This window comes from Amblyomma americanum, chromosome 7 (assembly GCF_052857255.1).
Source record: "Amblyomma americanum isolate KBUSLIRL-KWMA chromosome 7, ASM5285725v1, whole genome shotgun sequence".
In the NCBI taxonomy this organism is placed as follows: domain Eukaryota; kingdom Metazoa; phylum Arthropoda; class Arachnida; order Ixodida; family Ixodidae; genus Amblyomma; species Amblyomma americanum.
The window spans coordinates 140,234,367-140,256,295 of record NC_135503.1 but is presented as its reverse complement, the minus strand read 5'-3'; the positions used below and the strand labels follow the sequence as shown (position 1 = coordinate 140,256,295).

Sequence of the window (21,929 nt, the reverse complement as noted above, 5' to 3'; positions counted from 1 at the left end):
GGCGACATATATACTATATCAGTTATATTCCGCACGACGAGCGCATGCTTCGCGAATACCGTCATAAGTAACACTGCTTACTCTCGAAACGTAAGCTTTGTCCTTCGTCCGTAGCTGTGGCAGCAACAGGCCTTAAATCTCGGCGCCGATTTATTGGCGCTTCCGTGCCTTCTGAGCACGGCGGTGGCGCAAAAAGAGCGACCACAGTCGCCAGCGGTTCAGCGTCCGGCATTCTCTCGAAGAGGCCACGGGAACGAGAGGGCAACGAGAAGACGACGCGGGAAAAGCGCGCGCGCAATCTCGTCTTCGCTCGCGGACGGCGATGAAGCACGAGAACGTCGCTGGTATCACGTGACTAGCGCACCGGAAAAACGAGCGCAGTGTGGACGTCAGTAGCTGCGAGAAGACATTAGCGCCGTGCCGCTGCAGGAGGTTTCCCGCTGGTGTGACAACGCAAGTAGCGTGGACCGCCGTGGCGTGGCCTTAGCTGCGGTTTAAAGGGGTACAAACAGACGGAGCTGCCTCCCAACAAGTGTCAGTCGCGGACACTGAGTGGAAGCTAATATAATATGATTTCTTATGTTGTCCGAGGAGCCGCTCGGCATTCCCCAGTTATGGCGATGTCACTGAACCCAATGGTTGTTCGCAGGAACAGCCAGTGTTTGCAGGCGACGCCAACGTGGCAGTCCAGGCTTGCCGGTCGACCGTGACGTCAAGGTGCACTTCAGCGCTGGCGCCGACCGAGCTCAAAACTGCCGGCACATAACGTTCACACAGCGCACCGGTGTGTCGAGCTCATTCTCGTGGTCACAGGGCCTCTTTTAATGCAGGACTGCCACGCAAACACTTTGTGTCTGTACCCTTTTAACCCTTTTAGGTGCAATGCACACAATACATTACGAATTCGCAGCCTGTTCCGCTAACAGCGACATGCTTAACTAAAGACGAATTCAACGCTCTTCGCAGCTGCCGTGTCGATGTCACCACTATGACCCCTTGTACTTACATGGCTGCAAAAAAAAAAAAAAAACAGTAACCGTCGGCGTTTCCTCGCAAACCTGACTAATCGGCTTTCTCGGGACCTGCGCAATCTATTTAGGCGAAAAAAAGCGGCACCTGAATGAGCTACAGGGAAATGACCACCACCTGCTTTGGAGCGACACCGCTGCAGTGTTCGCCACCGGATCCACTGCAGGCAGAGCGGGTTTCCCAAGAGCGTCTCGGCCACGAGGAGTGACTCTCCCGGCAATGCGCGCATGTGGACAGCCACTCGTGGGGTCAGCCAAGCAAGCGCTGTCGCACCCCGAGGAAGCCATCCTTCGGGGGTTGCTGCCGATGCACAGCCGCTCACGAACGACAGCACAGCGCCGCACCCGGCAAACTACTCGGACGCTCGCGTCGTCTGCCGTACAGGATCCCGCCTCTGGGCACCTTGTGGAGAAGGCGCCGACTCAGGCACGGGAGGACCATGTGCTTCTCCGCCGCACCCCGAGCGCTGAAACGAGCACTTCTTGTGCGCCCAGCTTCGCGGCCCGCAGCAGCTGTGGCCTCGGACGATTCAGCGCCCATACGCCGTGCCCGAAATAGCCGGCCACCGGCACGCGGCCGACGTGCCGCGACTCGGACACGCGAGGTTTGCAGGGTGCGAGCTTTGGCCGCCAGCCATCAGCCTTCGCGGAACGTCGGGGAAGAGGCAATTACCCACACTCGCCGGTTCGGCGCACGCATGCCGGGAAATGAGCGCGGCTCTTCCCTCGTGCGTCATCGCCTTTCGCGTAAGAGACGACGACAAGGTGCTACTACGCACCCGGACCACCTCGCAGGCCCCCCCCCCCAGACGACGACCCCGAATGTTCCAGGGTCGAGGGCCCACGACACGTGGCAAGGCGCGGAGACGTCTCCTCCTGCGAGTCCACCGGTGCACAAAATAATCTCGCACACGGTGGAGGGTCGATGCCAGAACACGCAGTCCGTACGCGTCTGAGAGACCCAGCGGCAAGCTAGACGATGCGAAACACTGCTCGGCCGGCCGTGACGTCCAACCTCGTAGGGATGCCCGCTTGTATAAGTAGCCACCTCCGCAATTCAACTTATGCGTACACGGTGAAACTAGCGCAAAGTACACGGGTGTGGAAATATGAGGGAGACAAAGCCTTTCGCCCCGCCCGCACTCCCACTCCGCGGATGCAGCGTTCCCGCTCGCTAACCGCGGATGGGATTCGTGCTCGAGGGATCGAAGGGAATAACTACAAAGTGTGAACACTCGTATGCTATTTATTACACTTGCAATTAATACACAGAGCGGGCCAGCTAGCTCCAAAACATCAACGAGGCATTCCTCCGAAATAGAAGGCTACCTAAGAAGGACTTCCGACTAACCGGCTGGGGCAGGGGCGCGACTTCGGAGGTATCGGCGGCGAACATTTGTATGCGCCGACAACGGCGGCCGGGTTTTCCCGTGCGCGCCGCATTCTTGAGGCAAAGCCATTCCCTAGCATCTGCTGGGGAAGGCGACCAGAGTGCGCGTTTGCTGCGCTCGCTTCGCTGCCTGGAACCAGAAGTCCAGCGGCAAGGCACAACGGATCCCCGTGCGCCTGCCGCGGAAGGTGACGAGAGCCTGCGACTGCAACCGCTCACAACGCTGGCCGGATCCTGAAGAGACCCTCTGCGGTTCCGGAGAATTCCGCGTAACCTACGACGTGGCGCTCCCGTCGTTGTTTCCTCTTCCCCCATGAGGGAGACTTCCCTCCTCGCCCAGCCGATGCTGTCCTGACGTACGGTGGTGAAGATGGGCCGCGTCGAATTGGAGGGGGGAAACAGGTTCTCCACAAGGGTAATCCAAAAGTAAAAAAGTAAATTAAAGATTAAGTAATTCGATAAGTATAGACAGTAGAACCAGACATGTTTCAGAGATAACCAGGAAAAAAATGGATACTCTTTTTTAAACAGTATAGGCACCTAATCTTGGTGGCATGTTCTCTTCCTTATAGTGATGCATAAAACATTACTAAACATGAACCGCCAAGTGGTACTCTCCTTCGACCACTTAATAATTTATTATCAAATTTTCTCTCATGCTGTTTCGGTTTCAACAGCTCTGTGACGTCAAACTTCCGCATAAGTGAGGTGAGGCATGAAAAAATGGGAGAATAGTCGCTGCTTTTTCATTCGATGTCATTACAACTATTGAGGCAGGCTGACTTCAGCGTTGTAGTTCATCAAAGCGACGAGGCAGCGATTATACCGCAGCTTTTACGCGACAGCGCATACAGCTCGTTCGGTCGAAAAGCCGTCGGCGTAGTAGTAGTAGTACAGTAGTAGTACGCACAGCGCGTCGGAAATATCCGGGGACTGCGTAAAAATCCACGCGCACTCAATGAATAAAAAAAAAACGGTATAGGCCGGGAATCGAACCAGGGCATTTTGCGTGCGAGGCGGGGACGCTACCACTCCACCACGACGGCTTTTTTTTGTTTACTGCATGGAAATAGTGTCGAAAAGAAAAATCTAAGCACGCTTGCGCCACAAAACACCAGGCCACCATACCCCTGCGCAACCTTACCTTCCACTGTTCGAACATTACTAAGGGCTCGTCTAGTGAACGCTCTGGTTTCTTAGAACCGTATCTTCGGATCTGTGGTGAGGCATACGTGAGTAATTATTGAAAACTAAACATTTTTACAGATTTGCCTGCCTCGTTGGGTTTGAAGACATAATAAACTGCACATCTCCAACCGGCTCCTTCATCAGGTGTGACTGAGGGCAGTAGTAGTAGCTAGCTACTGCCCTCAGCCACCCCTGATGAAGGAGCCGAGTCTGCTTCGAAACGTTGGGTTAAAATTGAAGTTTTTGGTTGGAGATGTGCACTTTATTATGAGCATGTAAATTATATATGTCGGAATAAAGCGCGTACAATGCGTTTCCGGTAAATTTCCGCCGTGCTTGGGGTGCAGTCGTAGCACCATCGTGTGGCACCCACTGAAACCACCCTTCGCCATGCACGGCGCTCGCCCGGCAGATGGCGCGCGCTTAGGTGACCTCTCTGCGTCGGATTAGTGTCGTTCGTTTCTTAACAGGTATGACGGAACCGCCGCCGTCTACGAGTGCCAGTGCGGAGCAGCGTCTGTGTTGTTTTCAGACGCCTCCTAGAGACTCCGACCGATCTGTCCAACGGGCAACGAGATTGCGTTACGTGGACTCCCTCGTAGCGCTGCAAGAAGCTGTCGCGTTCCACTCTTAAAGGCGGAGCTTAAGCGTCCTCCAATTTTTTTTTTTTTGCCTCGCGTGACCTACACGCAACTTTTGACATCGCAGGCATGAGAGAGAAATTCGATTGTAAATTATTAAGGGCCCGCTGGCGAATACCACGCGGCAATCTATGTACGTATATAGGCATGATTACAAAGAAGAAAACACGCACACAAAAATTAGGTGTCGATACTCTCTTAAGTGATAACCTTCACTGTTAGAACAGTTACATAAGCCAACGACAGGCAGGGCTTAGGTTGTGTCAGTGGGGGGTTGTGCAGCGGTGCTACAGCGACAACTTTCGGTGACAGATGGCAGTGAAATTCAAAACTAACGGCGCTGCCTTTCGCCGTGCTACATTCATTAACACGAGGAAACACCACGGAGCGGAAGTGGGGCGTCTAATCCGCGCAAGGAAACGAGTCTCAGTCCACTGGGAATGCCCTTCTAAATGCGCGCGACAGCTCTCGCTGCAAAACAAGTATTTCGCCACTCGCTTAGGCGCCGCCGCTCCTTGGAGTCTACACCTCGCTGCGGGGTTCGACGTCCGGCGGCGTAGCGCCAACTCTTTCCCGCCTAGCTGACTTCCCGCCAGTCTACGCACGAGGCGGAGTGAGCAGCCGAGCCTCATTCTGCAATGCGCAAAACGCTGAAGCGGCAGGAATCTCGATTCCCCATCCGTTTCAAGCGAGCTCCCCGAGATGGCATCCGTCGTGGCACGACGTTGTCGCGATTTGACCGCTTCGCAAGACGCGCCCGGGAACGACGGCCTTGCCTCGAGGACCACTTGTACGCTCTAAAAAAAGCTTCTCACGGTAACCGCGTCCGACACTCGTGCGCAGAACGGGCAGCCCCGACGGCGACGAGGGAGAGGAGTCGGGCGCGGACGCCAGCGGGCCGGCTTTGAAGCCCGCCGCCCGAGATACGCGCATCCGGAGCATCTGTATTCCGCTCTGGCCCCGGTCCAGGGAGCGCCCACGCCCCGGAGGACTTAATCCCGCTGTCGGACCCCGCCGAATGACAAGAGGTGGCAAAATAGGGAGAGAGAAACAGAAAGGGAGCGAAATTACCGAAGCCCACGTATCAGTTCGCGACTGTCGGGTGCTTCTTTTTCGATTCCTTTCGAAGCGAAAGAAGCAGGAGTGATCCTGAAACTCGTGCGTTCATCTGCTGCCCTTAGGACAATGTTCTGCGGGTGTACTTGAGCTACAGGGGACGCGAGAGTCGATTCGGGGGCGCCGTCAGAGGAGTCTGGACGTTTCTGGCATTCTCAGCACATTCCGAGGTCTTCGGGTGGCCGGCGTTGAGCAAAAAACAAAAACGCCTCAGTCGACAGCGCAACGACCTCCCCCCCCCCGCTTCCGCTCGCAAGCGTAGCTAAGACCAAGAACCGTTTGAGCGTGTCCGTGTAGCGCCCCCCTTCTGAGGCTCAAGACAACGCGCGGTGGACACAGGATGCGGCAACGAACGCGACGCCAGCGGCGAAACAACGGGCGCCCCCTCGGCGCGCACAGTGTTGACGGCCCGACAGCGCCGTGGGGCGTCAAAAGCGAGCGGGAGAGGGCAGAGAAAGCGGCCGGCGAAGACGCCGGTCCGGCCGGCGCCAGGCGACCGGTTTGCGCAGGCCGCCCATTACTGCCGCCGGGGGGAGGGGGGCACCCGTGTCCTCGACCGCCGAAGAGCCCCCTTCGGCCGACCCGACAGGGGTAGCCGGGTCCCGAAAATTAAATTACCGGCGGAGGGGGCACAGCCGCCGCATCGCATCAGCGCGGCTCGGACGTCTCCTGGACGGGGCACAGACGACGTCCCTTCCGATAAGAGGGTGCGTGCCATGCGGTTGCGCAAGCGGGGGGAGATGAGGAGGGGCTGCTCCGGCCAGCCAGGCGACGAAACACGTGCTCCAGCAAGCTCCCAACCCCCCCCTGGCCCGTCCCTTTCCGTGCGTGCAAGCCGAGGGCAACAAGGCCCGAAAGCGGCACGCGCTCGTCAAAAGGCGCTGTCTGTCGACGGCGCGGGAGGTGCCGGAGAACAGACGCTAGTGTGCAGGACCACGGGCCACAACCAGCCTAATCTGCCGGAATTTCGGAACTGGCTAGCGGGGAGGCCAGGTGCCCTGTTTTGTAACGATTCCCTTCCAGAGTCGTTTCTTCGCCCTTTTCTCGGCGGCATATCAAACCAAATGATTTCACGTCTGCCGTGTACCGCGGGCGGTTCTGCTTACAAGGAAGCAAAAGTAGTCCGTGCGAACTTCCTCGCCCATGTTTCCTTCCCTACGCCTGGAGTCCAAGGGTTCACGCCACCTGTGATGGGCAAGCTACAGGGGCTGTATATTTATTCCGTGGCATTCAGACGAATGAAACTGTGCCCTTGTTATTACGCTCGACCCGTGGACCGTCAACCGTGTCCTTCCTCGGACCGGAGCTTCCCCCCCCCCCCCCCCCCCCCCCCCCGAAGCAGAGAGGATCAACATAGTCCTGGGGTCCGGCTGTTGGGCCACTGCTTCTCCCTGAAGAGAAGCTGCACGTCGATACTGCCACACCGACGCACTTCCATAGAATTCCTCGCTTAATTTCGGCTTCGCTTAGCCTTCAACGCACTTCTCCACGTTGGCACACGTCGGTCAACTGCGACCTCGTGAACAACGCCGCTCCTATAATGCGCCACAACGTGCCGTGAGAGGAATGGCGGTGGACGAGGAAAACAATGTCCCCGTTGCGACAGCTCCTGCCACACAGTTGTAGAAACGCAGCCCCCGAGATCACCGTGGCCCTTCAACCAGTAGGCGCAACAGTAACAAAGCATGGTATGATGGTGCACCCGTGGATAAAGAAGTGGATATTCTGAATCTAGCCACCTTTCGCCAAATTACCCAGGACGTTTCGCAAATTGAGCGAATATGGGGAGCTATGGAGGAGGAGGTGATCACGATCGACCCATAAAGTTTTTTGTTCCCTTTCGTTGCGTTAACTTCCTTCGGCTGCTGCTGACTCTCCACCCATACTACACCACGTGTTGTAGCAAAGCGGCGAAACGATTCTCCTCAGCGAACCTTGGCTCAGTCTGACGAACAGCATTTCACGCGGAATAAATAGAACGCGTAGTGGTGGTTCCGGCGCGTTCCGTAGATCCCCACACTCACAGGCAGGGTGGAAAAGGTACGCCTGTTTTCCGTCACTTTTATTAAAGCCTCGGAGTAATAAAAAAAGGCTAAAAAAGTCAGTGTGCGGAAATAAGGTTTCCCTAAGAAACGCGTACCATCCGAAGATACAACGCACTTGAATATGAGCAGCTTCTACGGCATATATAGCAGAGATGCCAGGCGTCACAAGTTTGACGATTAAGCAGCGTAGGCGCACAACTGCAGGCGCAGCCACCAGAAGCCCGGAGATCTCGTTTAGAATGATCTGCGCAACAACACTGTCCTCTCCGCGCACGGGAATCGCACTGGCGGTGCGAATATGTGCGCAGCGCATGGCCTGAACGACACTTTGGGCCATGAGCTGAGAGAAGCCGAGACAACGGTCAGGAGCAGTGAGCCACAGAAGGAAAGCAACAGAACAAGGAGAGCAACGAAACGAGAGGGAAAAAAGCGAGCGGGGGTGGAGGCGACAGGGCCACGTGCCACCGCGGTCACGCGCCACATATACAAATAATAGCAGGAGGGGGGAGGCGGCAAGATACGCTGACACACGCAAAGAAGGCCACGCGAAGGACGCCACGCGAAGGACGCCCCACCCCCCTTCTAGACAACCGCCGCGGAGAATCTCCCAGGCCCCAAGGAGGGCGAGCACAGCATGTCCGGAGGCCGAACAGCAGAAGCTCGCCCGACACGAGCAAAGCAAACCGAGGAAGCGCGCGGCTCCGCAGAGGGCCGAGATGCCTTCGTCCTACCCCCGTTTCAGCCCCGGGGGCAGAGTGCACGCCGTAGCCTTTGCCCCCCTCCGAGTACGTTTCTGTTTGTGCTTTAATGCCGCCCCGATGGTCGCCGGCTGCTCTCGGAGGGGAGGGGAGAGGCAGCCAGGCACGCTCGGAATGCGGCCCGGCGCTTTGTTGCCGCGGTCTGCGGTGGGCGTGGTGGCCGGAGCCCCCTCTCTTTCTCCCCCACAGCCGCGACCTTGACGATGGAGCGAAGAAAGGGAGACCACGACGACAGTTGGCGGCGGCTCCCAACAAGAAGAGCGAGCGGGAGGCGGCAGCCGAAACGTCTCCGGGCCACGGCGCGACGACCGAGCAGGGCGCCAGGGGGAAAGGGTGCCGGGCCCCTTCTTTTGTCCGCAACGCGACCCCCCCCCCCCCCCCCCACTGATCTGCCACCGGGCAGCGCCGGACGCGGAGGATGTAGCCGTGACCGGTCACCGCAAACGTTTAGTTGCTCACTCCGTTTCTTCCTCGACTCCAGAGCATGCTCCGACAGCTGGACACGAGCCCCGGCCGAACGCATCGCCCGTTTTCGCCACACGTGAAGAAAGCCAAGGAGAAGCAACTGCGAGGCTTCCAGAGCGAGAGGGTCGCAGCTACATATATACTCCACCATCCCACCTAGATCACATGACAACACGTCCACCCGAGCCGAGACGGCCTAGGGGTGGGACTTTTAGGTTTTTATTTTTCCAAAATTCACCGGACTTTTTTCGTCGTTTATATAAGAATGCAAGTTTCGATTTTGTTTCTTTTTGCCAACATTATTTTCGACGAATGAATCGCTGACTTTTTTCGGTGATTTAATGTGGCAATTCTGCATGGTCCAGTGTCACACTTCTAGTCTGTCTCGGCATTTTTGTTAGCATGAGTAGTTCGTTAGCCAGCAGTGAACATAATACACCAGTAATTTTGCACTCGGCAATGTGCTTTTAGAGGGAATTGTTTTCGTCATTAAAAATAAACGCAAGTTTAATGAGACAGCCGGCAGTCAAGAACGCAACTGAAATTTGCTGCTAAAGACTAGGATGACAAGTTTTTCTTTGGTTTGTCGCGCTTGGCTGAGCGAGAGGGGGGTGCATCACGTGGTCTGCGTGTTGATGGCAGTGACGGATAGTGAACAAACAGTGCTTAGCTGGCAGGCGGCGAGAAGTTGGCGTCTCCCGGTCTGCAGAGCAGGCGCCGGCGGGTGGTTTCCCCCTTCCCCAGTGAGCAGCCGTCTCAAACTAAATATCTTAACCCCAGTGCGGGGAGTCGCGAGGGGTCAGGACAAGGTCGGCGCTCTGCGCCCATCGGAGGCTGGCCGGGGCATTAGGACCAACGGATTGTGATTACTTGAACGGCGCGGTTGCACGGTGCAGCAGGCGGCGTCGAGGTCTCCCACGGTTGCAAGGGCCAAGTTTATTTATTTATTTTCCACAAAAGATGGATGGGTGCTCAAGGGCGGTCGCGTTTAAAGTTGGCGGCTAGAAACTAAAGCCGACGCACGACGCTTCAACGGCTTCTGCTAGATCCAACGGGTCCACTGTATCGGGCTCTCTCGCCCACTTGCATGTACCGTCAGATGTGTACCGTGAATGGATCAAATTAGCCGAGAGCTCGAAAGAACAGCTCCGCCCAACTGCCGAAGCTATTGGATTACGTCACAACGCGCACCTCGCAGCGGAGCCGAATCAGTCTGGCTGGGCCGGCTGGCGCACTCGGCGCGAAAAGTCTCCCGCCAGTGCGGTCAGAGTGCGCCGAATCCGACGAAGGCGTCGGCGGTCAAGCGCAGTTGGAGTATAGAGGCTCTCGCTTTGGCCGACGTGACGTCGCCGTGCAGCGCGCGCGTTACGCCGGAGTATGCGCCTTTTTGCTGTTTTACAAACAAGCGCGCCTGGCGCTCATTGGCTGCTCCCAGGCAACTTCCGGCGAAGGACTTCCGGTAGGGTTTCACGCAGTATTTTCCAGGCATCCGGCGGCACGGAGAGAAAAGACGGCTTGGATACCCACAGAATTCGTGTTTGCTTTCGTTGCGTGCCGTGACGGTACGCTTGTAGTACCAAGTTATGTCCAGCAGTTCCTCTAAGAAGCTCGATGCCGAGGCGCAAGGCCGATATCGGGCGAAGCTTTTTTTTTTTTTTTTGGAGGCGAGGAGCTGCCCGATCCGCTTGACGACGACGTTGTGCGGTTCGCCATCACGTCGGGCCCAAGGAATCTGCCCCCTGTGACAGCAGGAGATATTTACCTGTACCTTGTGGAAGCAGTGTGCTTTTAGACACGGCAACTGTTTAAATGTTATAAAATAGGAGACGCGTAAAACATCTTCATCAGTGGCAAGGTGAAACAGCTCAAGTCCTTCAAGGGAGGAAAGCGCGGCAGCGGCATTGTTCTCGTTGCGGCGACGGTAGAGGCCAGCCAAGCACTCTCCAAGCAGTACCAAGCATGGTGCGCCGTGAACGGAACTGTCGAAAGTGCTCACTGCACTTGCATGGCCGCGTAAGTAATGCGAAGCGCAACGCCATAGTCCCTACCTGCTATTTTGTGTCTGTGCGCACGCGCGTGTAATCCGATCGTAGTTTCAAAAATTCTGTATAAATCACGACAGAAACCAGAAAAGCGGGACTGCTTGCACAGCCACACTTGTGTAATAAAACATTTTCGGACTAGTATGTGAATTGTGGGGTTTTAAAGTCCGGAAGCGACTCGCGCTATGCGGGAAGTCGTACTGGAGGGCGCCGATTAATTCGATTAATTTATATTACCTGAAGTTCTTCAACGAGCACTCAAGTATTTTTGTAGTTCGCCTCAAAAACACAGCCGCCTTGGCCGGGATCGAACCCACGACTACGGGGTCATCCACCGAAAGGCAAAGCAGCCGGTGGGAGCAGTTCGGGGAATTCGTTTTGCAAACGGTCGGATCATTTCCTGTCCTTGGCTGCGTGAAAAAAGTGCATTCATTCTAAGTGAAGCATGTTGTGGGTAGAAAAATCATGGTCGTATGCTGTAATATTCTGTTGTACAAAACTCTTCCACTTATTATGAATGCCACATTTCTCACCATTGTTTGTGTCCTTCTTTATGCTTAAAGCCATTTGTCCCGCCGCACAGCTGCAATCCAGGCATTTCTGCGCTCCGTGTCCGTAGGGAACATAAAAGCGCGCACTTCCGACAGAAGGTTGGTTCGAGGCCGCAAGCTGCAGCCTGGTACACAACAACACGGTCCCACGTCACGATTGGTGTCACAGGAGACATTTTGGCCGCTGAAAACATGTTGCAACGAGCATGACTGGTACCCGCACGACCGCAAGCAACACACGGGCCGAGAAAAACCATCCGCGCGCGCTCGCACTACGGGGAGGCCGGAAGTTTCTCTGGTGCATATCCGGTTTGCGGCGCGTAAGGCGCGCTCTGGCAACCATGACGGCTAGGAGCCCCCGAAAAGGTCTATAAATGCGCCTTAACAGATCCTGCGCTTAACCGCTAACCAACGTATTCGGTGGCGGCACCTATGGGAGCCACTGAAGCCCCCCCGCCTGTCGGAACTACGAGTTGGGCTGGGCTCCCCCGCTTGCCTGGCGCATACTGGAATATCGCTGTCGATCTGAAGATCCAACTCCACGCAACCTGATTTGGGCCCCCGGTCACCAGGGCCTCCAGGGAAACGAACAGGCCGATCAGGCCGCCCGCGCACTCTCTCCCCGGGCTATCTCCCTGTCCTTGGAAGGGTACTCCCAATCAGACAATCTGGCCATTACATTCAAACAAATCACCGATTACTACAAGGAGGAGCACCGGCGCTACCCGGCCCCTTGTAAGGGTCTGGATCGCGCTGACGAGCGCCTCCTCATCAAAATTCTCACTAACACTGTACTGTGCCCGGCGGTGCTTAAACACTTCAATACATCCTTTGATGGCACGTGCCAGTTCTGTGGGGAGGTGTCTGACACCTTCCACATGGTTTGGGCGTGTCAATCTAAACCCATCTATCCCCCCCAACCCCAACCCCACCAGAGAGGACTGGGAGGCGGCCCTGCTCGGCTGTCAAGACCTGAAGAGCCAAAAGGCCTTGGTTCAACGGACGCGGGCGGCGTTGCTTGCCAATGGGGCCCCGGAATAGGGGCTCCACCTAGTACTGTGAGGGGAAAGGGCCAATAGGGTCCCTACCCCAATCACCTTTCTGTAAAAAAATTTATTGCTTATAAATGTTTTTCACCACCACCACCCCCGCCCACCTACTGAATAAAAGAAAAAGTCCAGTGCGGAGGCTCGGAATCGAACCATGGCCTTTGACGTTTGAGGCGGAAACGCTATCACTCCGCCATGACAACTCAAAGTATAACTTGCAATAAAGGCGCATCTAGTGAATGCACCTCTTCTGATGCAGAAATCTCCGCGCTTTCGCTAGGTATATCCTGCCTGACAGAGCTAGGCCCTCAGCAATTTTTCTGAACTGCCTTATACCTTGTCTCCCGTCCCTGATAAATGATTTTCCGTTAAGTAGTTTGAAGTTCACTGGCACAGCCGGAATGTTTCGCCGGGCGAGGGTGCGAATACACAAGTGCTGCCTTGTACGATCACCGACCATCGTGCCACCATAGTTTTTCATCGACCGTGGCGACCATCTGACCAGCCTTAACAGGCTCCTTCAAAGTTTAACTATAACACTTGAAGCGGCACTTGGAGTTCCTCTGCTGTCCGGCGCTTGTAATCGAGGCGCGACCAAAACCACGGGGCGCACAGAGCTCATGAGACGCGAAGCGCCATAACAAATCAAATTCTCCTGGCCGCCTGTGGCGCCGCCAAGCATCCGTTTTCTTTGCTTCCAACATTCAGGTTGTCTTTTGCCTGCCTTCCTTGTGTGATAAAAGTGCACTATTGGTTTTAAAACAAAACTTACTTCAATATTGATCTGCGCAACCTACCTTTGTCAGCCTCAGAGATTCGCGACGCCAAGTAGGATGGAAAATTGCTCCAAGGTGGCGCCTCTTGTCTTATGTCGTCACTACGCTTGTACCTGCGAGATTGGCCTGTGGTGGCGATACCTGTATTTTGGTTCTTGCTATTTTCTACCTTACAAGAGCTTTGTTTTCAGTAAGAGCGGCGTTTTTGTGATCAGGAGCTGGTATTCTATCGATACAAGCCAACTTCAATTTCTCCTCAGTGTCCCTTTAAACGCCGGACTTCTTAGTTATGACAAAGGCGTCTTTAAGCATCCCATTAATGAAAGACAAGAGCGCCCCCCCCCCCCCCTGGCTCATTACAAGAACGGAAAGCTGGGTGAGTTTGGTGGGGGGCAGCCAATTCGCTTCAACGCTCATTACGTTTCGTCTCCTCCCCTTCTTTCACCATGCCTCTGCAACGCTGTTCAGAACGAAGCGACGGCTGAGTACACCCACACGGCTGTGACAGCGGATTCGGCGCCCTATGAGCTCAGCCATCAGCTTCTGACTATCAGCACACGACCAAGATGTGAAGTCTATCACGCAACGTTAGTTGTACAGGTGCTGTCAAAAGTAAATGGACCGTAATATTAAGGAAAAAATTCATCGCCTCAATTTTACGCGCATCCTTGGATATAGCGGAAAATTAGTTTTCGAGGAAAGGAAATGGCGCAATAATTGTCTCACACCACGGTAGACACCCGAATCGCGCCGTTAGGGAAGGGAGGAAGGTGGGAGTGAAAGAAGAAGGAAGTGCCGCAGTGGAGAGCTCCAGATCAATTTCGATCACCTGGGGATCTTTAACGTGCACTGACATCGAACAGCACAAGTGCGGTTTTTGCGCTTCGCCTCCATAGAAACGCGGCCGCCGCGGTCGGGTTCGAACCCGGGAACTCCGGATCAACAGGCGAGATCCCTAACCACCGATGCACCGAGGCGGGCAATATATACGCAGGCTAGCTGTGATTGTGCGAGTTAAGGAGCGCGCCAATAAATCACAACCATTGCTTTTTAGATTCAAAGAAATCTTTTTTTTTTTTCCACACAGTCGCGTTCCAGTTACTTTTGACGGCCCCTGTACACAGACTCTGGACTGCCCAGACACGCGAGACCCACAAAGCGAGCGGTGACGCAGGGAAGCGATGTGGGCAGTTCGGAAGACAGCCCTCGTGCGGCTGGTTCATGGAGCTACTCTGCCCACCTGCTTCGAAGCCAGCCGCGAGACCTTACCACGGACGGAGTGACCACGCGTCACTGTAAACAGAGCAGCGCAAGTTCACAATGTCAACGAGGCAGAGCGCACCAGTCCTTGGCGTCTCGTGAAGTCACCTGCGAGGCGTCCCGCTCCCTCACGGGCTGCATGCGGGGGAGTCTGTTCGCGGATAACTCGACGCGGCACAGCACTGGACGGAAGAAGCGGGCCACGTACGTACCTCTGAGGATGCGACCGAGGGCGCGTACGAGCCGGACTCGCTGGCCGTGGACGAGGCGCTGGAGCGGCGGTCCCTAGCTGCCCCCTGGTGGGCGAAGGGCATGAGGCTGTTGCGGATCTGCTGGAGCGCCTTCTGGCGGTACTCCTTGTGCGCGGGTGCCCCCCCGGGCCCACCGGGGGGCTCGCCGCAGGGCCGCATCATGGCCGCCTCAGCCCTTCTCCGGGAGGTCCCCCGCTAGGCCCATCGGGGGCCCCCCCTGGTGGCGAGCCGCCCGCGACACCCTGCACGTCCTGCGCAGCACACAAGGACACCATGCAGTCGCTGCCGGCCAAAGACCACCAAGAGGATCACCAAGTCACTCTCCAGAGGGGAACCACCAGTGTCCAGGAAGGACCCCGGAGGTCCTTCCTGCACGCTGACGTGGGCACCGCGTGCCAACTCTGCCCTCTCGTGCGACGCCAGTGCAAGCGCAATACGAGTTGGCTACACATTACGAGGGGCGCCACGAGCCAGATACGAAAGGCTCCACGGCGGAGCTTCCTTGTTGGAAACCTCTACTCACACGAGCACAAGTATCCGCTGATACAACTACGTGTACAAAGCCTTAAGTCAACTTTTGACGCAGGCCTGGGAACGTCGTGACCGCACGCACGCACATTATACCCCCCCGAACACCGTCCATTACGTTCGGGCTCGTGAAAGAAAAAAGACACGCTCAGGCAAACTAGCTCAGCAAAAAGGCTGGAACCACGACTTTTAAGCCCGCTCCGTCAGGTAAAAAAATGCCAGCAATATAAACTAATTGTGCCGTGTGAATGAATGAGTTGCTTATTTAGAAAGGGAGGCTCAAGGCCATTAGTTGGGGAATTGGGTTGTTAAGGTAAGGGGAAAGTAGGGGCGTATTGATACATGAAGGGACGGCATGGGTGGTCTAGCCACGCTTTACACTGCTTTGTAGAGGCTACTTAGCATATTTGCCAATATCTTACCAGATGCCGTTCGCTCCGGCTCCGGTCAGTGCACGAAATTCCTCGCCATCGGTGGGAAAACCACGCTTCGTGACGAGGTCGTCGCGTCCCTTGCGGAGCACTGAACGATGGCAAACTAGGTGGCACACGTCAGCCCAACACCTACAGCCACAGTACGGGCACTCCATAACGTCGATATTTTCCCCTTGATGCCAGCCAGGGCCTGTAGGCCATTTACGGATGATGTTTGTCGTGTAGGCGGCATCGGCGATGACCTTATTAATGAAGATCTCCGCTCATGCCGTGTGAGAGCAGCTGAGGCATCAAGGTAACCCGGTGGCGTAACGGCCGTAAGTCGTGCACGGCTCCTCTCTTTGGCACGCTCTGGTCTGCACGTTAGCACAGCCAAATTGTTGGACACATCAGCAGGGTCGTGGGTAACGGCGGAGTATTCCAGCGGAGGGAGAAAGGAGACACGCTCCCGAGCCGCGTTGTGATGCGGATTGGTTCCCGTCGTCATCGCCCCTGTGTCCAGGGATCCACGCGAGGCGGATGCGCACGTGGCGTGTTGAGAGGGTTCTGATTGTAGAAGTAATCTGCTGTGCAACTGGGTGGGTCGAGAATGCGCTGTGGAGCTCGCGTACAGCTTCATGTGAATCGGAGAGTATTCGGATTTTGCGCGACATGCCTGTCTGTAGCAATTGATTGCCGACCAGAACGTTTTCCACCTGTAGTAGAGCGCCGTATGTAGCGAGCATATAGCCAGCGAGCACAGAACGTTGCACGACAAACGGTTGCGTCAGCTTCGGTAGGAATGTTGTCGGGAGAGCAGGCGCCACACTGAGGCCGACCTTGCTCTGTGCGTCATACGAACACATGGTGACGGCACCCTATTTTTTCCGTGCCGTCGCTGGGATTTTCTGTGCCACCTCCGTACACACACTGACGCCGCCGGATTTTTTCCTAATGGGGGCTATAGTCTGATACAACTCAAGAAAACAGCGGCTTTTCCCCGTCAAAGGAGGGCCCCCTTCTAGTCAATGTCGTCGGCCGATTCTCATGACCCTGCTAGCGAGACAAAGCAGCGAGTGGCAGATGAAAGGGGATAATTCCTTCCTTCTCTCCATCGTGGCGCCGCTCCCTGCATTTTCACGCTAGCAGGGCCATGAGAATCGGCCGACGCCATTGGCTGGAAGGGGGCCCTCCTTTGACGGGGAAAAGCCGCTGCTTTCTTGAGTTGTATCGGACTATAGTAAGCCTTTCGCCTTAAAAGACATGGGCAGTCCATTTGAAGCCGACTCTAATCCACTCAAGTGGTGCAGTGCGCAAGCAAGCGACGGCGCGATGAGTCGACGACAAAAGTACAGGTGAACAGTGCGGCCAAAATCTGACGCACATATCACCACGCGCCACATTTCGCGCAGTGGCGAAACTTGGCTAAACTTAGGCGTGACCTCTTCATGTACGCGCAAACCTGTAGTAAATGTGGAAACGAGAAAAAGCTACGGCAAACGTTTCGCGGAAATTCGTGAACCTGGAAAACCTCTCGCAGGTGCCGCCCATCGAGTGCTCCGTGCACCTCCGTCGGCGATAGGGCCCACACCCATCAACACAATTTAATTGATCACTTTGGCGTCTGCCAAACAGACAGACTTTGCTGCTCTCATAATCACTCCTGGATAAAAGCGGTGGTGTGGCTACAGCTGCGACCGTGTATTTTATTCGGCCCTGCTTCCGCGCAGAACAGGATAGGTCAAGCCCGAGGTGATCCCCTTAAGGACTTTGGCCACACTGCATTCACGGACAAGGATTACGCGAGACGGGTTCGCGAAAAAAAAAAAACAGTTCCACGCAGTGAGGCAAACCAGTCCGCCTGGAAACACACGAGGGAATACGTATACACCTAGTACTCAGTGAGCAGCGTGCCAATCAAGGCCCGCTACGTCTTTCTTTTTTCCCCGCGAAAACCCTTCCCGTGAATCTTGTCTCGTGACCGCAAGACTGCTTGCTGCACAACTTCCGTCTCACAGGCGCGCACTACTAACCCCACGTAGACCAAGCAACTGTTCGGGTGCAGCGCACACTGGTTCGTGGTAAAGTACGCGGGCGCAGCACACGGAATCACCCTCAACAGCAGATTGCTGCACACTCCCTTTCATTTTACGAGCATGCGTCTTTTTTTTTTTTTTTCCCTGCAACTCGAGACAAGGACACGCCTCATTTGCGCGGTGCGCGGGAGCCCAATGGTACGGGTGCTGGAAAAGAACGTGATCCGTGTATAGTTAAAAGGGGGGGCGATCCCCAATGAATCGTTTGAATGCGTTAGCAGCCAATCGTTCGTTCATAGCCCGGTGGTCGCTTGCACGGACCTTTCTAATGGTAGGGCATTAATAAATACTCTCCCACACTTGGCTCCTTCCTGCGGTCGAAGTGACAGCGACGGCTGGAGCCCACAAGAGGGCATATGAGAAGGAAGGTCGCCCTCTCTAACAAAGACTGCACAGGAAAACCACGTCAGGTTCAAATATTTCCAACGAATAAAGCTGCAAGAAATTGACGGCGCAAAGTGAGCATTAAAATGCGGCCAGCCAGCAAGCAGTACAGCCACGATCGAGAGCGGCCGTGGCACTGCAGTCTCCCCTTTCCTCGGGGCGTACGCTCTCACCCAAGGAGGGCGACGGGTTCCCCGACACAGCCCGCGCACGCAGGGGGTGAAAGCAGCCGAACAAGAAACAACCGGAGGCTGCGAGAAGAGGGACTCGAGCAACCCTTGCCAATGGAGCGGCAAGATCGCCCCTCCGCAACTCACTCGCTCGCTCTTTTCCGGGGCCGTCCGTTCGCCGATGCTACCCGCGCCGACTGTCGGGCGCAGTCTCCGCAGCAGCAGCGCGCGGAGTTTGTGTGTACGCGCTGTCACGTCGCCTCTGCGGGCACGTGCCATCGCTGCGTCACGGCGCTCCGTCTCTGCCCCGAAAGCACGCGGAGTGCAGCTGCGCCCCCCGATGACGTCAATCAGTGCGCGGCGGCAGCCGGCCACGCGCAGTCTCAGCTGCCACCGTCTGCGGCGCCGCCAGACCACGCTCCTGCTAGCGAGGGCCGAGTTCACAACTGTCCGCGAATACTGCGATGGCGGTGTCTTGCCAAAGGCGGACTACGATGCTCAATGGCGGCCACGGCGCCGGGCAGCGAGCACCTGGTGGCAGGGTGAACCCTGGCACTCCCCCCCCCCCACCCCCCCCCCCCCCACCCCCCCAGCGACTACTGCCGTACTCTCTAGGCATGGCGGCATTCGCAGGGCAGGTAATCCGAAGGAAAGATAACTAGCGGTCGTCAACGGTAACGGGCTAGATCCCCCCAAGAGAAGGCAGTTACGCGCAGAAGGGGCCGTCAGGCGTGCGGATCGGAAGTCCGAGGGGATAAGGTGACCGCAGGTAGTGGTATTCATTTGTCCGGCAGTGGACGTCGTCGGGACGACGGTGATCCCTACTAGCCGCTCCTATCATTTCTGACGGGAAAAATGCCCACGATACAGCCTGTCAGCGACGCGGACATTTCCCATTCAAAATCCCACCCGGGGTCAACGGTCTGTGCGGTACCTTCGCGAGGAATGCGCGAAGCATACGTTTAAAAAATAAAAAGTTGAACCAAGCACTCGTGCACTCAAGGTCAGACAAAAAGGATTAACGCGGAAGTAATTTGCGCAAAATCAAGCGGAAGATTCGAGGCACGCGCTGTGCAGCAAAAAAAAAAAAAGTGGGGTTTTAACGTCATTAAACCGAGTAGCCTGATTAGCGCATGGTTTTGCTTTGCTGGGTCGTCGGCACGTCTGGCGACGATACTAGACTCAGGTTAGGATCTGATCGAGGTTAATCTGATGTGATCTGTTCGCGCCGCAGATGGAAGTTGATGAAGACGTGCAAGGCACAGCGCGGGAGTGTGGTGCAGTTTTGACACGAGGCGTGATCGCCAGCGGCGATAACAGTTTCTTGCACACGCATACTGTCAGCAGTAAAGAACTGCGGCAATAACACAGTGCTCTCGTGGAGTGGCCGGCGAACCTGTTCACGCCACCGGAGGTTCCAATCCTAGTCGCCGCAATATTTATTTAATCAAGACCGAAATTTCAGCGGTGGCCCAGACTTTGCTGCTTCGGCCGAGAAGTAGAGCTTTATGTCTAAAGAGGAACAGCGGAACAAGCGAGTCGCTAGAGCTCAAAGGGCGACCCTTTCTTCGGGGTACCTACACAAAAGTAGCGCGATATATTTCTCGCGACTAGTGCCAATTTCGGAATGATATACACTCCAACGAAATTTCACTCGCAGGTTTCCTCTGCGAGTCTCGCACTAAACACGAAGTGAGTAAAACAAAAAAAAGGGGGGGAGGAGGGTGTAAGCTGTCCCCTATAGCGCACTGCTTTTACAGGGCAGGGTGTGCGATCCATGCCCTGGAGTAGAGTTCCATCCCCAACAATACGGAGTGTTTACGGCTGGCAACGGAAGCAAATTCCCTCTTCAAAATATGCCAAGTTCTAGCAGTTATGGAGATTTCAACCGCAGTGCCGCGTTTAAAAGCCTCCTCCCATATTGCTAGCTGCGTCAATTTGCTATGCTTTGCAGTGGGAATATACGTCCGTTGCCAAGAGCAGGCATTCCGCATGTTTAGGGATCGAAAATTAATCTACTTACTTCCCTTTTAACCCCTCGTAGGCTGTTAGGGCGCAAGTTCTGCCACTGTGGAGAGCATTAGCTTCTGTCATGCCGGGTTTTATGTCGTGGCTACCAAAACTAAACCTGGCAGTGCAGTTATGTTTCTTTCTTTCTTTTTACAATGGCACCAACGTACGCATGTGCACGGCCTCGAAGCTGTACAGTTTTCCAACAATACGGCAATACTGCGTTTAACGTCCCAAAGAAAAATCTCGAGGGACACCGCACCGGAGTGCTCCGGATTAATTCACACCAGCTCGGGTTCTCTAACACGTCTTGCATTTCACCTGCACCGAAACGCGGCCGGGATATCACACGGCAGTGACCGCGTAGCATACACGTTCCCCCAGCGTACACGCAGGTTTGCACACACCCTCCAAAGTCAAGACCAGATATATCAAAATCGGGTACATCGAATTATTGTTTATATCGAACAGTCCGAACGTCCCTTGGAAAATATTCTGCAAAACTACAGCGTTGTTCGCGTCCATCGAACTTGCGTTCCGCAGAACATTCGTCGAAGGAACGCCACCCCTGCAAGTGGCGCTTGTCCTTACAACAGCGCTCTCCCGGTCACTTTTCGCGCGCGGAGAAGACGGGCCGGCTGCGCGGCCTTGAGCACCTGCGCTATAGCACCATGAAACCGCGTGACGAGGTGAACGTGCCGGGTGGCCTTCGGTCTCCTGCACCCACTGCCCACGCCACGTCGCTGCCATGAGCGTTCAGCCAACCTAACTAGCTAAAGCCGATCGGCAGTCCCTCGCCTGGCGTGCTCCGCTCGCTTCGCTACCGAAGGCGCTGGGGAAACCAACTGTACGTCAATGCTTATGAGACTGTTCCATTTACTGCGCACTGGTAATAACAGTATGAGACGCCTTACGATAGGCTCTGGCTATAAGTTTCAGAGCACTGCGGCTTCGATATGAAGCACGTTAGCCCTAGCAACGCAGCAGTGCTCTACACCAGCTCGCCGGTGGCGGCGGCACGCTTCTGCAAGACGCGCGTCACCAACGTCAGTGCAACGTATTTTGAAGCGAAAGCTTCACTACGTTAGGTAAAGCCGGTTGCGCCGTGCGTTGCCGGCAGACCTTGAAGTGGGCCTGGGGTCAAGTGCGGCTACAGGCCTTACCATATGTGGTCCACCATGGTGTCGCACCACTTGACCTTTCGACGCGCCGGTAGAGGGCGGCAGAATAGTCACGTGATGTCGCAAGATGGAAACTGAGGTCAGTCTGGGGGGAATATATAGGCCGCAGCGTTCATAGGGTGACCAACCTCTCGCGATAAACCATTAACTGCCACCTACCTGCCAGAACGGCAAGGGTGGGCACGCTGCCTATCCAGAGTGCGGAACGCACTCAATGTTACACACGCCAAGCCGCGTCCACCTGCCCGATACACCACAGCTTTCGCTCTCTAAATAGGTTCAGGAGTAGTTAAACCGCCGCAAACCTTTTGCTTCTCGGTTACATAGAGCTTATCTTTTATTTCTCAATTTCTACATATATCGAATTATCGATATGTCGAACTATTCGCGACCCTGCTCGAATTCGATATATCCGCGTTTGACTGTAATGCGGCGCTGACCAGGCGGCATAATCGCTCCTCCCCGATGCACGCAGATTTGCTAACAACGCCCGCGAAGTCGCACCCCGATTTCGTGAATGCAGTACAGCAGCCACTACGCTGCATGCAGGATTACACAATGGCTAATCGGGGCTCTGCACATAGCCG

General features: G+C 55.5%; 1 protein-coding gene across 3 annotated transcripts in view; it reads right to left on the bottom strand.

Moving 5' to 3' along the window:
- Positions 1-21,929, bottom strand: part of LOC144096623 (serine/threonine-protein kinase LATS2-like) — a 74,961-nt gene that overhangs the window by 19,902 nt on the left and 33,130 nt on the right. The window contains exons 1-2 of one of the 3 annotated variants that reach the window (XM_077629441.1): positions 18,299-18,358; positions 14,522-14,811 (exon numbers count right to left, since the gene is read on the bottom strand). The exons of 1 other annotated variant lie outside the window; for it this stretch is intronic. In XM_077629441.1, the coding sequence (XP_077485567.1) occupies positions 14,522-14,722 (201 nt within the window). In that variant the 5' untranslated portion in view covers positions 14,723-14,811; positions 18,299-18,358. Of the gene's footprint in view, positions 1-14,521; positions 14,812-18,298; positions 18,359-21,929 lie in introns of those variants that run through there. One more of the 3 variants, XM_077629440.1, reaches the window with a different exon arrangement.